The 24482-nt window shown below is 35.6% G+C and overlaps 1 protein-coding gene and 1 long non-coding RNA gene across 3 annotated transcripts; one reads left to right on the top strand and one right to left on the bottom strand.

Moving 5' to 3' along the window:
* Positions 1–3180: 3180 nt before the first annotated feature.
* On the bottom strand, positions 3181–16756 carry LOC131595897 (uncharacterized). The gene is made up of 6 exons (XR_009282093.1): positions 16539–16756; positions 16368–16446; positions 16169–16215; positions 10131–10230; positions 5948–8116; positions 3181–5371 (listed from the first exon to the last, which is right to left on the bottom strand). It is a non-coding gene; the product is annotated as an uncharacterized LOC131595897 (long non-coding RNA).
* On the top strand, positions 3278–15987 carry LOC131595896 (extensin-2-like). 2 transcript variants are annotated; one of them, XM_058868421.1, is made up of 4 exons: positions 3278–3581; positions 12504–13361; positions 13824–15520; positions 15625–15987. In XM_058868421.1, exons 1-3 carry the CDS (start codon positions 3278–3280, stop codon positions 15482–15484), a joined length of 2823 nt encoding a protein of 940 aa, XP_058724404.1. In that variant the 3' UTR covers positions 15485–15520; positions 15625–15987. The 2 variants fall into 2 exon arrangements, with proteins under 2 accessions (XP_058724404.1, XP_058724403.1); XM_058868420.1 differs by lacking the exon at positions 12504–13361 and adding an exon at positions 4712–5371 and having other exon boundaries at positions 3278–4343; positions 14196–15520.
* Positions 16757–24482: the final 7726 nt, after the last annotated feature.

Here is a 24482-nt window from a genome sequence, read left to right as displayed (position 1 = left end):
GATATGTCACTATAAATGGGCGAGTATTTCAATAAAGGGGCGACCATTACTAATGGGTGGACGTTTAAATGAATCGGCGACTAGAAAGCTCACAAGGAGATATAATGCATCGCATGTCCTTAGAGAATATCTTACACCCCCACTCATGCGCATTTTACAAATATATCGGTGCACGATCACTCAAGCACGAGGGCTTGAAAAGAGTGAAGTGATTTAGCCTAATTGTCTCTTATTAGTTGGATGAATCCCTCAAACATATATGCGGTGAGTCCACAGGCGTGGCATGGGACGAGTCCCTCAGACGTGGCTTGGAGTGAGTCCTTTAGGCGTATATGGGGTGTGTCCTTCAAACGTGGCCTAGGGCGAGCCCCTAAGTCATGGCATGGGGTAGACTTCCCGATGTCATTGAGATGAATCCTCAAACGTTAGCTGAGGAAATCCTCAAACGTCAGTTAGTGTGGAACACTCGCGCAACATTAAATGTGATCAATGATGATTAATCTTGGGAAGCCAAATTGTCCTTAACCTCTGACGCGTGTCAAAAACGTAAGAACCTTTTATGACAGTTGGGAAACTTAGGGAGAAATCCTTGATCACCCCTACGACTAGACACGACAACTAGGCAGGTGGGGCGGTTTTTTACCTTCCCCAAACTCAAACCTAAATCTCTAATAAATACTCGCCTTACCCACCCGATCCTCGTCGAAGATGAAAAAATTAAACTACAAACCCGTCTCAAACGGGTTTGAATTGGGTCCGAATAGAAGTATTTTTTTTCATAATATTAAATTACATTATAAATAAATAAAAGTACAATAATATCAAAATTTTCCAAATATATATTTCAAATTAATAAAATAAAGGTGAATTCTTATTTACCCAACTCAAAAAGTTGGGTAAGGTTACCTCTCTTGTAAAATGTTTTGAAAACAACAAACATTTATAGTATTTTAATAAATAATTAAATATGTTAAATAAAATGGAGTTATATGATTGGTTGGAGGTACACTACCCTTTTTTTTTTTTTTGCTATTCGCACCGGTGTCGACCCACCATAGTCCCCTAAAATAAATGACCAAAATACATCTTCGAATTATTTAATGAACATTATCCAAACATGACAAAACCCAATTTCATAACGGTAGTTTGCACGTTTCATTCATTTATTGATTCATAGTTTTATGTTACAAGACTGATGACATTGATCAGTTGCTTAAACCTATGCAACGAGAGAGAAAAAAATATTACAACTACTCTTATTTTTAATTTAATCCATTGAAATTCATCAGAAAGGAAACACATAATCAGAATATAGTATAGTTTTATTTTGCAAATGGGACTTAGCCCTTCCTTATAGTAATTCATTACACTCATTAATTGTGCTGAATTTAGCAAGAAAAACGAATCTTACATAATTTTGTGTGCAAATATAATTAAAACAATTGTTCATAATATTACTATAATTTTGAGAAGTTTGATTCTCTGTTTTATTTGATACTGAAATAACTACATCTTGATACTATATGAGACAATGCCGATTCTTAAATGTATAAAATTGATGCATTGGACAAATAGAGCCGTTTGGAAAATGGTCAGAAAATTTCTACTATATCCAATCAGAGAAACATGTGTGTTATGATTTTAAGTTGGAGAGAGTCAAAGTGATTCTAAATACATAAAAAATGCTACTACCATTCATTTTGCATTACAATTTTGATTCAAACTAAGTTAGAATTTTTAGCTTTCATTTCAACTATAAATGAATATACTCGAAAATAAACTATTTTATACTCAACTTATATTTAACTTAAAGTTTATTCACAAAATATAAACTCCAACAGTCTAGCTTTGTAGACATTAATTTTTTAATCCAAGAATTTGATGCCACTCACTTCTTTAATTTAATGAGCAAAATATAAGCTCCATTAGTAAAAAGACATAACAAAAATTCAAGATTGGATAAAACTCAATGATTAATTTTAAAATTGATCTGGATATTTGCTTACTTTTCTCTCTCAAAAGATGCAAAATGTTAATAGCTTTTTTGCATAATTTACGGGTGTTAAGAACATCATACGTCACATGTTAATACAATTATTGGCTAGGAAAATTATTTATAAAAAAGTGAAGGAAAAAAAAATAAAAGTAATAAAGGTGAACCAAAATGGAGATAAACTTGCACTCTTGAAACTGTAACTCCTCACATATTGCCCACCCCAGACCATACAACTTATACGTTTAGGAAATTAAATGTATAATTAAGAATATTTTATTGTGAATATTGATTTTAATTTGATAAAAGTTAAGTGAGTTGAAATCTAAAACTCATCAGAGTCGAGACAAGTTTTAAGATTGATTGAACGTTTACAGATATACTTAGAAGCATTCATTAAAGAAATTTTTACATCAACAACAAAAATTGAATCTATAAAACTTTTTATCAACTGAGTCGATCTATATAAATTTTAACCAGTAATAAAAAAGGTTAAAAGAGTATATTGTTAGTATTATTCATCCTTAATTCATAACACTTCAAACAAGCGGACATAATGTAGAGAATACAATGTAAATTTGAATTATTCTTCATCACAAACTACCAAAAGGTTATGTTCAAAAAGGACCATAAAAGAAATAGTAAAAAATCTAAAATGTATCTTCATACTCAACAAAAAAAGAAAAGGAATCGATTGGTCGAACCAAATCTTACAATCTTACAAAGCTTCATGATGCATAATACTGAAAATGCATTATATTCACTTTTTTCCCCTAAAACAAATTTGAAAATGAAAACAAATGCAAAAGGCATTTTGGAATTAGTTTTGTCAAGAGAGGCGACTCAGCAGGGCTGCTACTAGGAGGAAATGACATAGGAATAGGACATAGTACATTACCTTACCTTCTCTAATAATCATTCTTTTTTGTCAAGATGCTGATATATATTTTATTAACTAGTTGGGAAAATTTGAAATAGTGACTAATTCTAAACATTTGGAGTAAGAATAAGTAATGGGAGAGAAGTGGCCAGCTGGGAAACATAAACTAATGTAAATATATCTAAATGAAACCAATTGAATATTTGAATTGGTCCTTCATGATGGCTACACCTTAATGATTCAAACATGTTATAAATACTTGCTCTTTCATTCAGCTTTTCACAGCAATCACTAACACCAAAACATCTTCCTTCTTTTCTATCTTTTTCTCTTCTTCTAAGAATATTTGTGGGGATATCTAAAAACATAAGAATTGGAGTTAGCAAGTTTTTTTCTTTCTACTCATGACAGCTATGGCCAGTAGCCCCAGAAGGGGTCATAACTGGCCCCCAATGGCAATGGCATTGGCCATTGTTTTGATTTCTACTACTGTAGTTTCTGCTGCTGCAGATAGTTATATCTACTCTTCACCTCCACCACCTTATGAGTACAAGTCACCACCACCACCGTCACCATCACCACCACCACCTTATGTCTACAAGTCACCACCTCCTCCACCATATGAGCATAAGGCACCATCTTATGAGTACAAATCACCACCTCCTCCATCTCCATCACCACCACCTCCTTATGTGTACAAGTCACCCCCTCCACCACCATATGAACACAAGGCTCCACCATATGTGTATAAGTCACCACCTCCTCCATCGCCATCACCACCACCTCCTTATGTGTACAAGTCACCCCCTCCACCACCATATGAACACAAGGCTCCACCATATGTGTACAAGTCACCACCTCCTCCATCTCCATCACCCCCCCCACCATACTATTACAAGAGTCCCCCACCACCCTCTCCCTCACCACCACCTCCTTACTACTACAAATCTCCTCCACCACCCTCCCCTTCACCTCCCCCACCATACTATTACAAGTCTCCACCACCACCATCTCCCTCACCACCACCTCCATATTACTACAAATCTCCTCCACCACCCTCACCCTCCCCTCCCCCACCATACTACTACAAATCTCCTCCACCACCATATATACACAAGGATCCACCATACTATTACAAGTCCCCACCACCACCTTCACCATCTCCTCCACCACCCTACTACTATAAATCTCCCCCACCACCTTCACCATCTCCACCACCACCTTACTACTACAAATCTCCTCCCCCTCCATCTCCTATTCCCCATACCCCATACTACTACAAGTCTCCCCCACCACCTAAGGTCCTTCCACCACCATACTATTATAACTCTCCTCCTCCACCAGTTGCGTATCCTCACCCACATCCATACCACCACTCATTGATTGTGAAGGTAATCGGTAAAGTCTACAGCTTCAGGTGTTATGACTGGGAATATCCTGAAAAATCTCATGTGAAGAAACATCTCAAAGGTACATTACATTACTAAGGATTAGACTTCTTTAGAGTAATGAGTTTAGAGTATTCTTAACTATTTGTCTGTTAAATTTTTTATTTATTTTTTAATTAAATTTTAATTAATACAACACTACTATAGTTTTAATCATTAATGTTTTTGAAGAAAAATACAATCTGTTTTGTTTTATGATATACATCCATGGATAATCAAACCTAAAATGTAACTTAATTTCTATGCATAATACAACACATAAGTTACTAAGAACCGGCCTCATAAAATTAATTTTGACAAGTATTGTTTAACATGCTGCTCTTTTAATAATATTGTCCTATATAATAAGTGTCTTCATATTTTGCTTAAACTAATTTTGTTTTGGGGCAGGTGCTGTTGTTGAGGTGACATGCAAAGCTGGGGGCAAAATCATAAAGGCTTATGGTAAAACTAAGATCAATGGAAAGTACAGCATTACAGTTGAAGACTTTGACTATGTCAAATATGGTGCCACAGTATGCAAGGCCTCCCTATATGCTCCACCTAAAGACTCCCCCTTTAACATACCTACTAAGCTAAACGAAGGAACTAAATTGTACTTGTATTCCAAAGACAAGTATGAGGTTGTGCTTAAGGCTAAGCCTTTCGCTTATGCTTCAAAGAAACATTTTAAAGAATGTGACAAGCCCAAGCCTTCACCAACTCCTTACTACTACAAATCACCTCCACCTCCCACACCAGTATACAAGTACAAATCGCCACCTCCACCGGTCCATTATTATTCACCTCCATATTACTACAAGTCACCTCCTCCTCCAGTGAAGTCACCACCAACTCCTTACTACTACAAATCACCTCCACCTCCCTCACCGGTTTACAAGTACAACTCACCACCTCCACCGGTTTATAAGTACAAGTCGCCTCCTCCTCCAGTCCATTATCCATCGCCGGTTTACAAGTACAACTCACCACCTCCACCAGTTTACAAGTACAAGTCGCCTCCTCCCCCGACCCATTATCCTTCACCGGTTTACAAGTACAACTCACCACCTCCCCCAGTTCATTATTATTCTCCTCCATATTACTACAAGTCACCTCCACCTCCCTCTCCGGTTTACAAATACAACTCACCACCTCCACCGGTCCATCATGATTCTCCCCCATATTACTATAAGTCACCTCCACCTCCCTCACCAGTTTACAAGTACAACTCACCGCCTCCACCGGTTTACAAGTACAAGTCCCCTCCTCCCCCGGTCCACTATCCCTCACCGGTTTACAAGTACAACTCCCCACCTCCCCCAATCCATTATTATTCTCCTCCATATTATTATAAGTCACCTCCACCTCCCTCTCCGATTTACAAATACAACTCACCACCTCCACCAGTTCATCATGATTTTCCCCCATATTACTACAAGTCACCTCCACCCCCCTCACCGGTTTACAAGTACAATTCACCACCTCCACCAGTTTACAAGTACAAGTCCCCTCCTCCCCCGGTCCACTATCCATCACCGGTTTACAAGTACAACTCACCACCTCCCCCAGTTCATCATGATTCTCCCCCATATTACTACAAGTCACCTCCACCCCCCTCACCGGTTTACAAGTACAACTCACCACCTCCACCGGTTTACAAGTATAACTCACCACCTCCCCCAGTTCATTATTATTCTCCTCCATATTACTACAAGTCGCCTCCACCACCCTCTCCGGTTTACAAATACAACTCACCACCTCCACCAGTCCATCATGATTCTCCCCCATATTACTACAAGTCACCCCCACCCCCCTCACCGGTTTACAAGTACAACTCACCACCTCCACCGGTTTACAAGTACAACTCGCCTCCTCCCCCGGTCCATTATCCCTCACCGGTTTACAAGTACAACTCGCCACCACCTCCATATTATTACAAGTCCCCACCTCCACCATCCCCATCCCCTCCTCCACCATACTATTATAAGTCCCCACCACCACCATCACCATCTCCACCACCACCTTACTATTATAAGTCACCTCCTCCACCTAAGGAGATTTCAAACCCACCATACTACTATAAGTCACCACCCCCACCATCACCTTCCCCTCCTCCACCATACTATTATAAGTCCCCACCTCCACCATCACCATCCCCACCCCCTCCATACTATTACAAATCTCCTCCACCACCATCACCATCTCCACCCCCTCCCTACTATTACAAATCACCTCCACCACCCTCACCATCACCGCCACCTCCTTACTATTACAAATCTCCCCCACCTCCATCTCCATCACCACCACCTCCTTATCACTATCAAAGTCCTCCTCCACCATCTCCCATTTCTCATCCTCCCTACTACTACAAATCCCCTCCACCACCGTCGCCATCTCCTCCACCTCCTTACCATTATGTGAGTCCTCCCCCACCAGTAAAGTCACCTCCACCACCAGCTTATATCTATGCTTCACCACCACCACCTATCTACAACTAAGCTCAAACTGCAGAAGCACCATTCATGATAGATCATGTAAGTTTATCATTTTTATTGTTATTAGTTTGTGTTTGTGCATGTGTTATATGCCTGATAATAACCCAAATTCCTATTCTTATTTGTTTTCAGGCTCCAGTTTTCATCTAGGAATAAAGTCAATCTCCATTTGGAGCAAAGTGAAACTTCTAGCTTCATGTCTAAATTCGTTAAATAAATGTCTGGATATATCATCTTTGAGTTACGATATTTGTGATCCAGACAATATTTATTGTATTTCTTTGGTGGCAATCTTGCACTTCCTTGTCTTATTCTATTCAAGGGATAGACAAATCAAAGGGGAGAAGCGAGATTAGTTTATCTGTAATCTCCTTGATTTATTTGTGTATAGATCAATATGGATGTGTATTATAGTTTTTTATTTATTGCAGAATTTTTTATTGTAACCAGCTATTGTGTTTGCCAAAAGTTATTATCAAATAAGAATCATATTCAACTTCTGTCAATTATTATTTGTTTCTTTCTAATAGCTACCATTCATGCAAATATGGCTTTTTAAAATAGCGCCAACATACATTAAAAGCTTTCAAACAGTACATAAACAAAGATGCATTGCTTACTATTAAGAATGTGACGCGATCATGGTTACTCGTGTACCTAGTTAGTTGTTCATGAGTTTTATGGTGTAGCTGCACTTTGTTGCTTTATGTATGCAAGATTTTTCTTTCTACAATAAGCAGTGTGATTTAATTCTAACAATGAAGAACCACTCTCCTACATATTCCCTTCTGTTCTTCTATCATGAATTGCTTATTCATATAAGATGGTATCATAGCATATCTAGTGCTCTACTTCAAGAGTACCAGTTCAATACCGCCAGAAACATTATGATCCCAATTGAAAGAGACCGTAATTATTAAGGTTTCGACAAAAATTTTGATAAAAGGTTAAAAACATTACATACTCATGTTTTGCAAAGTTTGATATAACTATTCTCAAGTATTATTTATTCTAAGGAATATTTTAAATTGTAATGATAGAGCCTGAAAATCTTTTATTACCTTGACAGCAAAAATAACTAACAACAGCTTTCAACTTTGCTATATTTTTAATAAATAAATTGAAAAAAATTCCTGAAATTAACAAGTACATACCTAACACATTTGTAAACAATTGTTCCCAAGAAAATATTTCTGCCAATAGAAATTGTCAGGAACAGTCTGCTAGTCGATATTGCTGAGTGGACGCCATCACCAGGGTTCGAACCCTAGTACTCACGGTTGTGTGTGTGAGTTTCTAGTGGTTATTACCACTTCATCTACAGAGACAAAAAAGTGTCAAGAACATTATTACTAAGAATATAATTCTATAGGCATTGATACATAACAAGACTATTCCATATCCTAATCACAATCCTACTTTCACTGAATAACGACCCCACGTAAGATTAATGGTTTGGGTTAAGATAACTTCAGTCTGAAAAAAATGTAAAACCCTACACCACCAAAACCTGATAATTTTAAGATAATACAGGTTGGTGGAGTGGTCATCCATATAACTTTAACATAATTAACTGTCCAAAAAGGAAAAAAGCTTTATTCTTTATTTTCAACGTGATGTGATTTAGTCTTATCTTATCTGCTCAACATTTTAAGAATCCAAAGGGACTCACTAATCCCTCTCCTTTTGCTAGCTTTTTCACATTACCACTGTGATTATCACATTTCCTTATGGAGTAGGTATCCAACCTATGTTTAAAACTATTTTAACATTGTGTTAAAAACAGAGTAGTCATTTCCAGATAGCGGTGCGGAACGGCCGACTTTAAAAATAGGATAGTGGGATAGCATATAACGGAATGACGGCTCTATTTGATTATCTTTTTGACAAATTACATATAATAATAATAATAAACATATATTTAATGTAAAATTAAACAAATAACTCAATTCATAAAATATTCATAAATCAAAGCACACGTGACTCTTGAAGTGCATAAACGACTATAAAGGAAGGTTAGGGTTGAGTCTAAACTCAAATTTGATTGAAAAACTCAAATTTATCCTTAAAACATTGTAAATTTAATGGGTAATTTTAGTTTTTTAGGGGGCAGAAGGATAGTGGTCCAGAAACCACTCTGCTATTTACCCGATAGCGGTCGCTATAGTGTTCTGCACCGCTAAGGCTCTTCCATAGTTGTCAGCCTCCGCTCCGCTGCAATATAACTGATAGCGCTGCTATTGACTACTCTGGTTAAAAATTCAATGATCGTGAATTTGATGTTCTATTTACATGATTTAGACATTCTATTACACAGCATTGACTATCATAAACAGTTTGTGTGTGTGAGAGGTGCACTATTGCATTGACCGATTTAAGTATTATTAGTAGCTTCACATGGGACACAATTGACGCATAAATTTTATATATGCTAGTCATTTTAAAATGGGGCATTTGTTTTGTCAAAAAAACACAAAAAAAAGGTATATGCAACGGAAGTCACTGACAGCTTGGCACTAAGAGAATAAACAAATTTATCAGTTTCTTCTTGCTACACTTCTCTTAAAACTAGCATATCTGTCTATTTTAACAATATTGCATTTGTCTCTAATCATAAACTCCTTCCAATAAATAAAACCACTTCTAAATATAAGTCTATTTTAAATAACTATAAATTTTTCGTTAGTGATAAAAAGTCAGAGTTCTACAGATCTATAAACAAAAAGATATTTTAGTAACACCTACACCCAAAACAACAACCAAACCTTATTTCATTAAGTGAGATTATAGGGATCAAATTGTGCTATAATGTTCCATCGATAACCATACTTTTATTCAACTAATTAATTTTGAGATTTTTTTTAATAGTTTCTTTTATAGATTTTTTAGGTTTTTCTACCTCAAACAGTTTAACTACCATATATCCTCATACTAGTTAACAATCCTAATTCCTTTTTTCTCTAAGGCTTTTCACATGATCTCTATAGAAACTTTATCATACATTTTATCCTAATCAACGAAAACTAAGTCCAAGTAACTTGAGTCTCTTTTCTTAATCTATGTTCAATCACTTTTTTCCATAACTTGATGGTATGACTCATAAGTTTAATCTATGTATAATTTGCACAATTTTGTATATCTCTCTTATTTTCATAGATCAAAATTAAAGTGATTTATTTATATCTATCCGGCATTTGCTTTGACCTTAAATTTTGTTAAAAAATTTGGTGAGTAACTTAATGCCTCTATCTCTAAAACTTTTTTACACTTCAATAGATGTCTTGTCTAGCCCAACAATATTGCTAATACTGATCTCTTTCAATGTTTTTTACCTTATTTTTTTGAATTTGTCCGTAATTATAGTTTCGATCTTCCTCTTCAATGTCTAGTTGGTTTAAGTCTGGTAATATCTCGTATCCTCGATTAAATAACCTGTGTAAACGAACACATTAAATAGACTATACTCCTTCCAATACTACAGACTACAGTAATATGTGAAAATGTCAGAGAGAGACTTATAAAAATAACAGAAATATTATGTATTTTTCCACTAATATGTTGATAAATAAAGTACAGAGGAATAACTCTTGTGTCAAATTTTAACAAGGGAGAAGCAATATCACATCATTTTTAAAAGAGAGATGATAACAGATCTAAGTTTGAATAAAATAAAATAAAATCACACTTTTCTGTCATCTGTAAATATTTCATATCATGGGATTCATTAGTAGAGTACAGATAATTCTGCTATGGAAGATTGACTTTCCAACAAAATAAAACTATATTTTGAATTGGCAAAGCCTTAGTTGTCTATTTATAAATATTAGTATTACATTATCTAACAGCACCAAACCCAATTTCATAACGGTAGTCTGCACGTTTCATTCATTTATTGGTGCATTAATTTTGTGTTACAAGCCGACATTGATCAGTTGCTAAAAACTATGCAAACATTACAAAAAAAAACTATTAACACTAAGTTTATCATAAGGGAACAGATGTAGAGACAAATTAAAGATACCGCAAAATATTGTATACACACTTTCACATACAATTGGGGTAATCCACTAATAGAAGTAATTAAAAATTAACACCAACAGTTTTTTCTGTCAAATTTAACAAGAAAACTAGTGTAATAATACTTATGATTTTACGCGCAACAATAATAACAATAATTAGAACAATTGAGTCAAATAAAATTTAACTGAGATACTGTAATTGAATCATTTTCCATTGACATATTTCCATAATGCATGCACGTTTCTTCCTCTTTTTGTTTTAAATAATTTCTTCCTTTGTTACTAATATAAAGAACTTAAAGACTAAACTAAAGCTAAGAAAAATTAAACTTTTGACTTAAAGACTCAACTAACATTAAAGATCTAACTAAAACCACATCCATTGATTACTTGCACAAAACTAAAATAATATGAATTTGCTAATAATTTTTCCTGGTTATGGTTTCTATTTTTTCTCCTTCAAAATCGGCAATGTGCTATTAATATTATGCATTTCATCAGGGATATGGCAACATCCCATGTTCATCTCATAATTGAGAAAACACATGTCTGGGAAAAGTCTAAACGAAAGGGATAAAAAAAAAATAGAAGTAATAAAAGGTGGACCACAGTGAAGATTAAGTTTTATTCATTCTTCTTCACTAGTTCTTCCCACATAATTCTCACCCAGGCCTCACATTATATGCATTTAGGTAAATTAAGTTTTATAATTATGGATATCCTATACTTAATATTGATTTTTCATCCCATTTATCCTAAATTTGTAACCTGCAAACAGTAGGTCAGTAGGCAAATTTGGATTATTCTTTATCACTAACTATAAAAAGCTTATGTACAAAAAGAACATCTGAAATGTATCCTAAAATATGTAGATAAAGAAATAATTGAAAGTCAAATGGATACATTTCACGGTTAAATAAAGAAATAAAAGATTCCATACAGAGTTTGCAGTAGCCAACTAGGAGACTTAACTTAAAGCATTTAAACCAAAATGTAAACAGTTGAATATTTGAGTTCGCCTTACATGATGGCTACCTCTTAACGATTCACGCACTATAAATACGTAGTCTTTCATTTAGCTTTTCACAGAAATCACTAACACCAACATCTCTTCTTTCTTTTCCATCTCTTCCTATAATTCTAAGAATATTATTAGTGAGAATCTAATAGCATAAGCATTGGAGGTAGCAAGTTTTTTCTTTCTACACATGACTCCTATGGCCAGTAGCCCCAAAAGGGGTCATAACTGGCCACCAATGGCAATGGCATTGGCCATTGTTTTGATTTCCACCACTATAGTTTCTGCTGCTGCAGATACGTATATTTACTCTTCGCCTCCACCGCCTTATGCATACAAGTCACCACCACCACCGTCACCTTCACCACCACCACCTTATGTGTACAAGTCACCCCCTCCTCCACCATATGAGCATAAGACTCCATCTTATGTGTACAAATCACCACCACCTCCTTATATATACAAGTCACCCCCTCCACCATCCCCATCATCACCTCCTCCATACATTTACAAGTCTCCACCACCACCACCACATGAGCACAAGGCTCCAACATATGTGTACAAATCACCACCTCCTCCATCTCCATCACCGCCACCACCTTATGTATACAAGTCACCACCTCCTCCATCTCCATCACCACCACCGCCCTATGTATACAAGTCACCACCACCACCATCCCCATCACCACCTCCTCCATACATTTACAAGTCTCCACCACCACCACCATATGAGCACAAAGCTCCATCATATCTATACAAGTCACCACCTCCTCCATCTCCATCACCACCACCTCCCTATGTATACAAGTCACCACCACCACCATCCCCATCACCACCCCCTCCATACATTTACAAGTCTCCACCACCACCACCATATGAGCACAAAGCTCCATCATATGCATACAAGTCACCACCTCCTCCATCTCCATCACCCCCTGCACCATACTACTACAAGAGTCCTCCACCACCCTCTCCCTCACCACCACCTCCTTACTACTACAAATCTCCTCCACCACCCTCCCCTTCACCTCCCCCACCATATTATTACAAGTCTCCACCACCACCATCTCCCTCACCACCACCTCCATATTACTACAAATCTCCCCCACCACCCTCACCCTCCCCTCCCCCACCATACTACTACAAGTCTCCTCCACCACCATATATACAAAAGGATCCACCATACTACTACAAGTCCCCACCACCACCTTCACCGTCTCCTCCTCCACCCTACTACTACAAATCTCCCCCACCACCTTCACCATCTCCCCCACCACCGTACTACTACAAATCTCCTCCCCCTCCATCTCCTATTCCCCATACTCCATACTACTACAAGTCCCCACCACCACCCAAGGTCCTTCCACCACCATACTATTATAACTCTCCCCCTCCACCTGTTGCATATCCTCACCCACATCCATACCACCACTCATTGATTGTGAAGGTAGTCGGTAAAGTCTACAGCTTCAGGTGCTATGACTGGGAGTATCCAGAAAAATCTCATGACAAGAAACATCTCAAAGGTACGTTAAGTTACTAAGCACTAGACTTCTTTAAGAGTAGTGAGTTAAGAGTAGTCTTAACTAATTGTCTGTTTAAAAAAATAATAATAATTTTTTTATGAATACAGCCTCACAATAGTTTTAATCAGTAATGTTCTGAACAAAATAAAATATATTCTGTTTTATTTCATGATAGTTATCCTTAAATAATCAAATAAAAAATCTAACTTAATTTCTATGCATAATACAAAACATAAGTTGCTTAGAACTGGCTGCAGCCTATCATTAATTAAAAAAACAATCAATATGTGAAAATAATGATATATAATCCATTCATCAGTTTAAATAGCTGATTACAGTTTAATAAGCCGGACTCCGATGAAAAATAAATTTGATAAGTATTGTTTAACAAGCTTCTCTTTAGATTGCCCTATATAATATGTGTCTTCATATTTTACTTAAACTAATTTTGTTTTGGGGCAGGTGCTGTTGTTGAGGTGACCTGCAAAGCTGGGAGCAAAATTATTAAGGCTTATGGTAAAACTAAGATCAATGGAAAGTACAGCATCACAGTTGAGGACTTTGACTACGTCAAATATGGTGCCACAGTGTGCAAGGCCACTCTTTATGCTCCACCTAAAGATTCCCCCTTTAACATACCTACTAAGCTAAACGAAGGAACCAAGCTGTACTTGAAATCCCAAGACAAGTATGAGGTTGTGCTTCAGGCTAAGCCATTTGCTTATGCTTCAAAGAAACATTTCAAAGAATGTGAGAAGTCTAAGCCTTCACCAACACCTTACTACTACAAATCACCTCCACCTCCCACACCAGTTTACAAGTACAAATCGCCACCTCCACCGGTTTACAAGTACAAGTCGCCTCCTCCCCCAGTCCATTATCCCTCACCGGTTTACAAGTACAACTCACCACCACCGCCGATTTACAAGTACAAGTCCCCTCCTCCCCCACTCCATTACCCTTCACCGGTTTACAAGTACAACTCACCACCTCCACCAGTTTACAAGTACAAGTCGCCTCCTCCCCCAGTCGATTATTATTCTCCACCATATTACTACAAGTCGCCTCCACCTCCCTCACCGGTTTACAAATACAACTCACCACCTCCACCGGTTCATCATGATTCACCCTCATATTACTACAAGTCACCTCCACCTCCCTCACCGGTTTACAAATACAACTCACCACCTCCACCGGTTCATCGTGATTCTCCCCCATATTACTACAAGTCACCTCCTCCTCCCGTTAAATCGCCACCACCTCCATATTATTACAAATCCCCACCTCCACCTTCACCCTCTCCTCCTCCTCCATACTATTACAAATCTCCTCCACCACCTTCATCGTCCCCTCCTCCACCTTATTATTACAAATCTCCTCCTCCACCCAAAGCAATATCACACCCTCCATACTACTACAAGTCACCACCCCCACCATCACCATCACCTCCTCCACAATACTACTATAAGTCTCCACCTCCACCGTCACCCTCCCCACCGCCACCTTATTATTATAAGTCACCTCCTCCACCCAAGGAAATTTCACACCCTCCATACTACTATAAGTCCCCGCCTCCACCTTCCCCATCCCCTCCTCCACCATACTATTATAAGTCCCCACCCCCACCATCACCATCTCCACCACCACCTTATTATTATAAATCACCTCCTCCACCTAAGGAGATTTCAAACCCACCATACTACTATAAATCACCACCTCCACCGTCACCATCCCCTCCTCCACCTTACTATTACAAATCTCCTCCACCACCATCACCATCCCCACCACCTCCCTACTATTACAAATCTCCACCACCTCCATCACCATCTCCACCCCCTCCCTACTATTACAAATCACCTCCACCACCCTCACCATCACCGCCACCTCCTTACTATTACAAATCTCCCCCGCCTCCATCTCCGTCTCCACCACCTCCTTATCACTATCAAAGTCCTCCTCCACCATCTCCCATTTCTCATCCTCCTTACTATTACAAATCCCCTCCACCACCATCGTCATCTCCTCCACCTCCTTACCACTATGTAAGTCCTCCCCCACCAGTAAAGTCACCTCCACCGCCAGCTTATATCTATGCTTCTCCACCACCGCCAATCTACAATTAGTCTCGGAACACCAAAGCACTAAATGTGATAAATCATGTAAGTTTACCATCGTTCCAATAATAAACTTGCATTTTTTACCACCTGCACACCTAAATATTACATGTTTCAATCATGTGTGAATTAACCCAATTTTTTTCCAGGTTCTAGTTTTCATGAAGAGATAAAAGCAAGCTCCATTTGGAGCAAAATGAAACATCTATCTTCCAGTCCAAATTTTTTGAATAAAAGTCTGAATATACCACCTTTGATTTACGTTATTCGTGATCTAGATGAGATTGAGTTTATTTATTTGATGGCCATCTTGCACTTCCTAATCTTACTGTGTTCAAGTGTCGAGAAATCAAAAAGTGGAAGCAAGAACAATTTATTTGTGATCTATTTGATTTATATGTGAATAGATTATTATTCCGTGTTTGATAAATTTTATTTTATTATGTATTGTACCTTGCTGCCGTGTTTGGAAAAGAAATATTATTAATGAAGAGTTACATTCAATTTCTTTCCACCTAATTAGTTCTTGTTTCCTTTATACAACTATCGATTATGTTAGCAATTCTGGAATAATAGTGCATTATTCTGTAAATGAAAGATAACTGAAAATATTGCAAACAAAGTACATCCAAGGAGGAGTATAATATTGCAAACATAAGATGCAAATAGTATAAAATTGATGAAAGTACTCACTTGAGTTCATGAGGGAAGAGAAAAGATATGCTCCAGTTTTCAATTACCTAATGATTAGGCAGATGGAGAAATAATTAGAGAAAATTGATCAAATAATTCAAAATTCAAAAGTATTTGGCTATAAACCACGAACATTTACAATCGAATTTGACTAAAAATTGAAAAAATAAATGGTGAATGTGAGAAAAAAGATTCATACAAATAGAGCGTTCAACATCATATCAGTTTCGCCTCTGAAACTCTTGTCTCCTCTCAATTCACTCCCCTTCCACGTTCATCTTCAATCAACAAAAGGAATAGAGTTTCTCAAAATTCAAATATAAAAAAAAACTAAAACAAAAAATTTGTTGAATCAAAGCGGAAATGGAACCTGGCACTGCGTTGGAGAAGCGTGTGGAGGAGAGGGAGTTCGTTGGAGAATGATTCATTCGAAGTGAGTTCTGCTACGAGTCGTTAACTCGGGCAGGGGTGGCTCGGTTTCAGAGCACTGAGTTGCTCACAAAGGTTATTATCGCGGGAAAGGTACAATCCCTTTCGACAAATCCTGTCCGTCCGATCGATTGAGTGTACCAAATTAAGCCACGTGAAAATCCCCTCCCAAGCACTATAATATTGTTTACTCTCTTTTTTCCTTTCTGATTTTATGGGGGGTTTAAACCCTCGTTAAATAACTTAAAAAATAATAATTTTTAATAAACAATTGATCAAAAAGTTGAAAGCTAAATCTTTGTTACCCTCATTTTTTATTATAAGTATTGACAAATCGGGCATGTCAATATCAACCATTAAAACTATTGACAAATCGTGCATGTCATGCTTAACATCTGTTGCTGTTAATATGGTTGTGTTTTCCTTTGTATGTATTCTTCTTTTACTCAATGAGTGTGTGTGGGGAAGTGGAAAGTTCTTGAAATATCTGATTTTATGGAATCAAATTTATGTTTTCCGTTAACTATAGTTTATATCTTTGTTGGTTAGTCCAATGGTAAGAATGTTTCCTTGTGACCTGGAACTTGAAGTCACTTGTTCAAATTCTGGAAACGGCCTCTCGGCTTGCGGGGTTAAGCATGTCACATAGTGGGAGCCTTGTGCACTGGACCTCTCTTTTTAAATATATCTTTGTTTCTCTATAAATGTACTAAGTCAAATTATAGAGTAGTAATGAAATCAAAATACTTTCAGTTTTTTTAGCAGAGGGTAATTTTGTTTTGTTTTTAAGACACATAAGTTATTGAATTACATGTAATTGCATTTTTATTACAATGAAGACTACTTAATAGCTTTTTTAATATTTGTGATTTGTGAAATTGAACTGATATATACTTTGAGATGGATCAATTATTAAGAAAGTGGTTGGACTTCAAACTGCTCTTTCATTATGCTGCACAAAGTTCCTTTCTACATACAGTCATGCTTTAACTTAACCTCAACACTTTCCTTTTCTTTTTGTAATATGATAGTGGCTCTTATATTAATCTATTGAAATTCCTAACTCTGCCACTGGCTAATGGCTCTTATTTGTCTGTTGCATTTGTTGTTTGCTACATATTTGTCAGTTCTTGATGGTTTGTTGTGTTTGTCTTGCTTAATATTTCTACACCAGCACTTTGTATTCTTCCTTGTCTCAATATGGTGCATTATGTTCCTCATCCTTCATTGGTTTAATTTGGAAGATACATTAATTCATAATTTAATCTCATGAATTTGTTGTTTGCTACATATTTGTCAATTCTTGATGGTTTGTTGTGTTTGTCTTGCTTAATATTTTTACACCAGCACTCTGTATTCTTCCTTGTCTCAATATGGTGAATTATGTTCCTCATCCTTCATTAGTTTAATTTGGAAGATACATTAATTCATGATTTAATCTCAGTAGTTTTCATCCTTAGTTTTTAACATACTTATCAGTTTCTTTAGTATTAAGTACAATTTTCTCAGTGATTGCCTTTTGTGATGTTTAATTTTCTTCCATATACTAAAGTATTTTGTCTTTATTCTATGAAATAAATAGCAGACTCAGTTGTATGTTATTGAACGTTAACTTAAATGACCTCTTATTGTATATGTTACTTATTTTAGTATAATGTCAGATATTTACTTTATCTGCAATGTCGTTGGAGAGGATGCCAAGGTCCATCAAGGAATCTTTTAGTGTGTTAAAGTCGGGAGGCATGGTTTTATTTAGGGACTATGGTAATAAACAAACTTAACATCTTATTCTTTTCAGAGCATCTGGGATAATAAATTTGTTGTTTAAGTAAATTCTTTGTCACAAGTCACAATAGTAATTTTGAAACTTAAACTGTTAATCGTGAATGAACCCCGCGTAAGTAGGCCTCTATGATATGACTATGCTTTGATTCGAACCAAACAAGAGAGTGGGATTCAGGGATTACATGTGTTGTGATGGTATAGTCGAGGAATTGAGACGGAGTTCTTGAGAGATGAATATGGTGAGGGTGTTCATTTGTCATGGTTGCATTTTACAGAGACATAGTTTGATTAATCACGCAAAGATGGGGAAGAAAAATATATATAGAAAACGCAAAGAGGATTGAGAGAGTGTAATCAAGGTTTGTATGTTTAATGTTGTGAAGAATTTATTGTTTTTTGAGTTATTTAAAAGGGGTTTAAAACACCCACAATGTGTCTCTTTATATTTACCATTGACTTTAACTGACATGGCGTGTCACGTAAGTCTCCGTTAGTGGAATTTAATAGAAGGAACCAAAAATAGGGACGAAAAATATTGCGAGAATCATTGTTTGAAAAAAAATTGTAGGGAATAAAATTAAAGTTGTCATATTTATAGGACTAAAAACATATTTAACTCTAATAAAAATAAATTTTGTAAATAACGAGGGTTTTGACCCAAACAAAATAAATCCTGCAAAGTTAATGAAAAATAGGGAAAGAAAGTCTTCCATGGTAGACGGCACCAAAAGAAACCTATCTATGTGTTTTTACTACTTTATTTTTAATACTTTCTTCAACAAAAAAGAAAAACATTTTTTTGTGTTTTGGATGACTATGTTAGATTGTTTCTAAAATTAAGTCTTTAATTAAGATTACAAAATAAGAGAATAATGAAATTTCTTATTTTTTAAAAATATAATTATGTTTTTTTTTTTTGGAGAGAACATGATGAGCCACATACTAAACAAGTGGAATAAGTCTATCTCATGGGATAACAAAAGTGTTCGTTGGACTGGTCTCACTTCCAACACAATAGGATGACTCATCCTAGTTATTCCATTAACAAGGCAAACCCGAGAGACGTATAACTGGTTTTATAGGTGTAAGAACTAGTCTTTCTGATGATTCCTCCATCAAAATTATCATTTATAAATAATTATCTAGGCATATTTGAGTAAAGCATTCACTTTTATATATAAAAATATTGAGCACCTTGTACTAATGACTCCTACAATAAAATACTTAATTTTATCGTATCCACAAGGACTGGTGCGATATCACTGTCGTTCAACAGTTAATAAGGTTTTAGAAGTAGACCATGTGAGGAACAACCCCTTAAATACCTTAAGATTCACTTGACATCTAAACAATGGCTTTCAGGTGGAGTAGCCATAGCTTGGCATGCTTTGTTGACAGAAAATTCCAAACCAGGTTGTGTTAATGTGACATACTGAAGACTGTATTAGTAGCATAGAACTATTAGTTGTATAAGTGACCTTTTTTTTGTACAGGTTAGTTGCATAAGTGACCTTAATTCTTAGGAAATAAGCATGTTTTCATATCTTCATTAGATCAAACTTAGCATGAAATATGTTAATAAGGTTGTGTAACAGTTTTGAGGAAAAGTTGGTTACCATATATGTCATCCAATAATGAAACCCAAACTAAAAATATTGTAACAACTTTATAACTTCAAATTCTAGCATTTTTGGTTGAACTTAAATAGAGTCTTCATGCTTTGGTGGAATATGAAGGTGTCCCTTCTCTTGTAGACTCCTAACTGTGACATATAGATATTGCTTTAACTAAATCATATAGACATTGCTTCACATGAGTGAATTCCATAATTTGCAAAGTTTAAATAATATATTTATTTCCAAAATTAAGGGTAATACTATAAAGTCAATTATTTCACTCTTGTTTACTACATGTGGCCTCTATGGCCTCTGTTACGTCAAAAAAATTATATAAACATTTTATTATTGTCAAGAGTCTCACGCCACGTGGCATCTGTTATGTGAATTCATGCCATTAATTATGATTTCATATTGTTAAGACTTGCTTGGTGTTTTCTTAGTAATAATAGTTAGGCAGTAGCATCTTATTTGAATCTTATTGTTGGAAACAAGTAGCACCTAATTTGAATCTTAGTAAACAAGTAACTGTTAGAAAATCAATTTCAACCGAATGGAATCGAGGCTAGAATCGTGTACGGAAACACTTTCCTTATAGTATTTCAAGCACTCCCAATTTGTCTTGGAGTTTCTACGCAGGAATACCCAGGATAATTCAGCCTTCTCGAGTTTGCGCAAGACTGACGAAAACTCGAATGTAGCGAAGAGTGCTCTGGAATTATTCTAGAGGATTTGCACTTTTGTGTTATTAATTCTGAATTCGAAATTATGCTTTTATAGGCCATGCTGATATTGTTTCACAAGGTAGCGACCCTTGGTGAAACAATTTCTTTTCCAAGAGTTATGACTTTTGGCCCACAGCATGGTTCACCAACGGTTGCAACATTTCATGAAGAGTTGCCAACTTTCAAATTCAAAATTCAAATCCACTAGCATATTTTCCTTGTCATTTTGGAACACACCCATATTATTAATTATAATTAATAATTTACAACAATCCCCCACTTGTTCTAATAATGACAAGTCTAATTCCAGAATATAGAAAGCAAAAGAGTGTTAATACAGTTAGGTATCTTTCGATTTGAACTTAACCTTAGTAAAGACAACGCAAAGCCTAATCGGAACGTTAGGTAGCTATGCTTTGAACCGTTATCCCATGTGATCAGACCGGCGTTACTATACACACACTCTTTAAAGGTTCTTCGCCTACATATCTCGCCTAGCACTATTTATGGCCATGTGCTTTTCCTGTTTTCATGAATTTTTCATGAGAGAAACTCCAACTCTCACTTTAAGACGGCACCATCTTGAAATTCATATAGGTGAAGTTCAGTTTGTATCTATTTCTTGAGATACATATCCTCCTCGATACAGAACTTCATTAAGAGTTTCTATAAAAACTCAACCCTCAATTATATAATAGTCAACATTGTCACAAAATGTTGCACTAACTTCCAAATCAATGACTTGTTGTTACCCATTGAATCTTAGGTTAAGATGTATTAACTTCAGATTGGGTTGCTATCATTGTTGGAACACTTATTCAAGGAGTTTCAACCTCACACTTTTTGAGATTGTCTTTACTAATCCATGACCATTGGTTTAGTAAATGAATCATTCAAATTATAGATCGATCGTATATATGTGAATGAAATGATTACATCTTTAATCAATTTTCTCACGAAAGAATATCTAAGGCCTCAGTGCCCAAACTTTTCATTTTACACTTATCTGAATTCTTTTGCTAAACTGGCTTAACTGTCACGTTGTGTTAACACCTTTGAAACACCGTGTTTATAGCCAATGGAACTTCCAACAGAAGATCCCTCAATCATTCAACTTTTTTTGACCAGTGGTAGAAATATCCACACACTATGGCTTCATGGCCAAGATAGTCATGCATCTTTATTTATTGCTCTTCCAAGAAATCTCACCCCAACTAGTGTACATATCCACTTAGTTGTAAATATATGAACTCCAACACTTGATATCCAACTCATATTGGTATATCCTTCTACTATGGTAGGAAACCTACCATAATGGAGGTCAATATTTTGTTTTGAAAGATAATCAAAATCCTTGTGATTTCCTTGGAATGCTCACCATTTGGATTGCTAGTAAATCTACTCATTTACTAAGTGCAAATGCTATGTCAGGTCTAGTACATTACATTAGAACACCAATTTCACTTGCGTATTCTAATAAAGTCACATCTCTTCCATCATCATTTTGACACTAAGATCAAATTGAATATTCACTTTCTTGAAACGTGATAGTTTGAACTTATCAAGAACTTTCTCAAAGTGTCTTTGACTAAGTTCATAACCCCCACTATTTTTGAATTACTTTGATCTCCAAAAGAGTGTCAACTTATCCAAGATCTTTCATCTTGAATGTGGTTTTCTCAACCCCCACTCTTTCGCTTTACTTTAATCGAAAAGAGTGTCCATTATTTCAAGATTTTCATCTTGAATGTGGAAGCTAGAAACCTCTTTGTTTCTAAGATTTCATTCATCTCGTTGCTAATGATCAACATGTAATCAACATAGAGACAAAGAAATATCACAATATTCTTACACAACTTTGTGTACAAACACTTATCACAAGAATTAGATGAAGAAGCTTTTTAGATAATCATGCATGATGATGCAAGAAGGTTTTTAGATGAAGTGAGAGATGAAATTATGAGCAATTTAAAATAGTATAATATAAATTGCAACAAGTACCTTGGTTATTTTTACTTCTCTCAAATCTTCACTTGAATTTATATCGTAAACCTTCTTGGTTAACTTCATCATTGACGTGCATGACAGTTTTAATTCTTTTTCTTCTTTGATAGTCTATGTCTTCATCAAAACTAGATATAAGATATATTCTTCACAATCTCCCCCTTTTTGATGATGACAAACTCTTTGAATTCTTATTTTGATAAGATATGGAATTCTCCCCCTAACTTGTGTGTCTCCTCTTTAATTTGCAAATCTTGCAATGATAGAATCAAACTTTTGGTGCCATTGTTTTGGTGCATATTTTAATCCATACAAGGATTTGAAAGACTTGCCCACCTTTTTGTTCATCAGTAGGAACAATATAACATTCTGATTGCTCCATATAAATCTCCTCATTGAGATTTCTATTTAGGAATGTCCTTTGACATTTATTTGATGAAGCTAATGCAAACAAAACTATAATTTTCATTATGCTTGCTTCTAGTGCATATGTGTCAAAATAATCAACATCTTTATTTTGTCTAAAACCCTTGGTTACTAATCAATCCTTGTAGATGTTTTAATGTACCATCACTATGATACTTTTTCTAAACATCCGTTTGCATCCAAAGGAGTATGATTTAACATTGTTGATTCCATTTCATCTTGGATAACATAATTCCAAGAGAAGTCCCTTGAAGTTACTTTTCCATTGTAATTCTTAGGATCATCATCTTCCACTTGAAGAATAATAGGAATATTACGAACATAATTCTCACTATTTTCTTTTACTAGATAAAAGAAATAAGTCGAGAATCGATTTTGTTCAGTGTTAGATCCTCAGCCTTTTAGACTTTTTGCTTATTTTAAATTCGAGTTGTTTTTCAACAATCAATAGCAAACTTTTGGTTTGTATTTCAACAATTCATGGAGAACCTTCCTTACGAGTTACGAGGTTCTTCATTTGTGGAAACTCGAATTCCATAACCTCCGCGACAAGGTTCTCAAAATTTTACATCTCAAAATTTAATAATTACATTAGACTCTAAGATCCATCTTTAAATGATCTTTATATGTCTTATAATGATAATTTTCATTGAATATAAAACTTGTTCACTGCCAGTTCACACACTAATTTTATCATGCATTTATTATTATAAAAGTGTAAATATATCAATACCTGAATAAAAATTTTAAATATATATGAATTTATAGATAGTTTTCGGTAACCATTATCATACACAGGCATATGCAATATATTGATTATGTATCCGACTATATACAATGATGCGGTCGGTACTTTTGTTTCAAAAATATATGGCAAACCACACGGAAATTGACACAAAGTTATCAATGAATCATATATTATTATATTGCCAAACCACACCGCTATACCACACATATATTGAAACAACACGTATGTTGAAACAACGTTTCAGTACATCATATATGGCTTCGTTTCAATTACATGTATATTTTTCAAACTTTCATATTACTGTACACCATCAAAATTCAATATAGAATTTAGGATTTATACATTTACTTTATACACCTTATATGTCATAATTAGAAATTAAATGTGTGTTTGATGATTATATCAAATCCATGAAAAATTATGCATATGCTGTTTCTTTTCTTACAACATTTATATAGAAAGAAAATGTTCAAAATACACGGTACGTAATCCACATAATATATTATACATGTCATATTTGTGTGCAATCATGAAACCCTTATTGCAGATATATGATATATGCTTCAATCGACAATTTTAAA

This window comes from Vicia villosa, linkage group LG4 (assembly GCF_029867415.1).
Source record: "Vicia villosa cultivar HV-30 ecotype Madison, WI linkage group LG4, Vvil1.0, whole genome shotgun sequence".
Lineage (NCBI taxonomy): Eukaryota > Viridiplantae > Streptophyta > Magnoliopsida > Fabales > Fabaceae > Vicia > Vicia villosa.
The sequence above is the reverse complement of the archived record's forward strand: the minus strand, read 5'-3'. Positions and strand labels throughout refer to the sequence as shown.

Bases quoted from the DNA above. Each gene is read 5' to 3' on its own strand.
- LOC131595896 (XM_058868420.1), top strand. From the start codon at position 3,278: ATGACAGCTATGGCCAGTAGCCCCAGAAGGGGTCATAACTGGCCCCCA. The intron at 4,344-4,711 runs GTACATTACATT...GTTTTGGGGCAG, and splicing joins TGTGAAGAAACATCTCAAAG to GTGCTGTTGTTGAGGTGACA. The intron at 5,372-14,195 runs CTCCCCCAGTTC...ACAAATCGCCAC, and splicing joins TTACAAGTACAACTCACCAC to CTCCACCGGTTTACAAGTAC.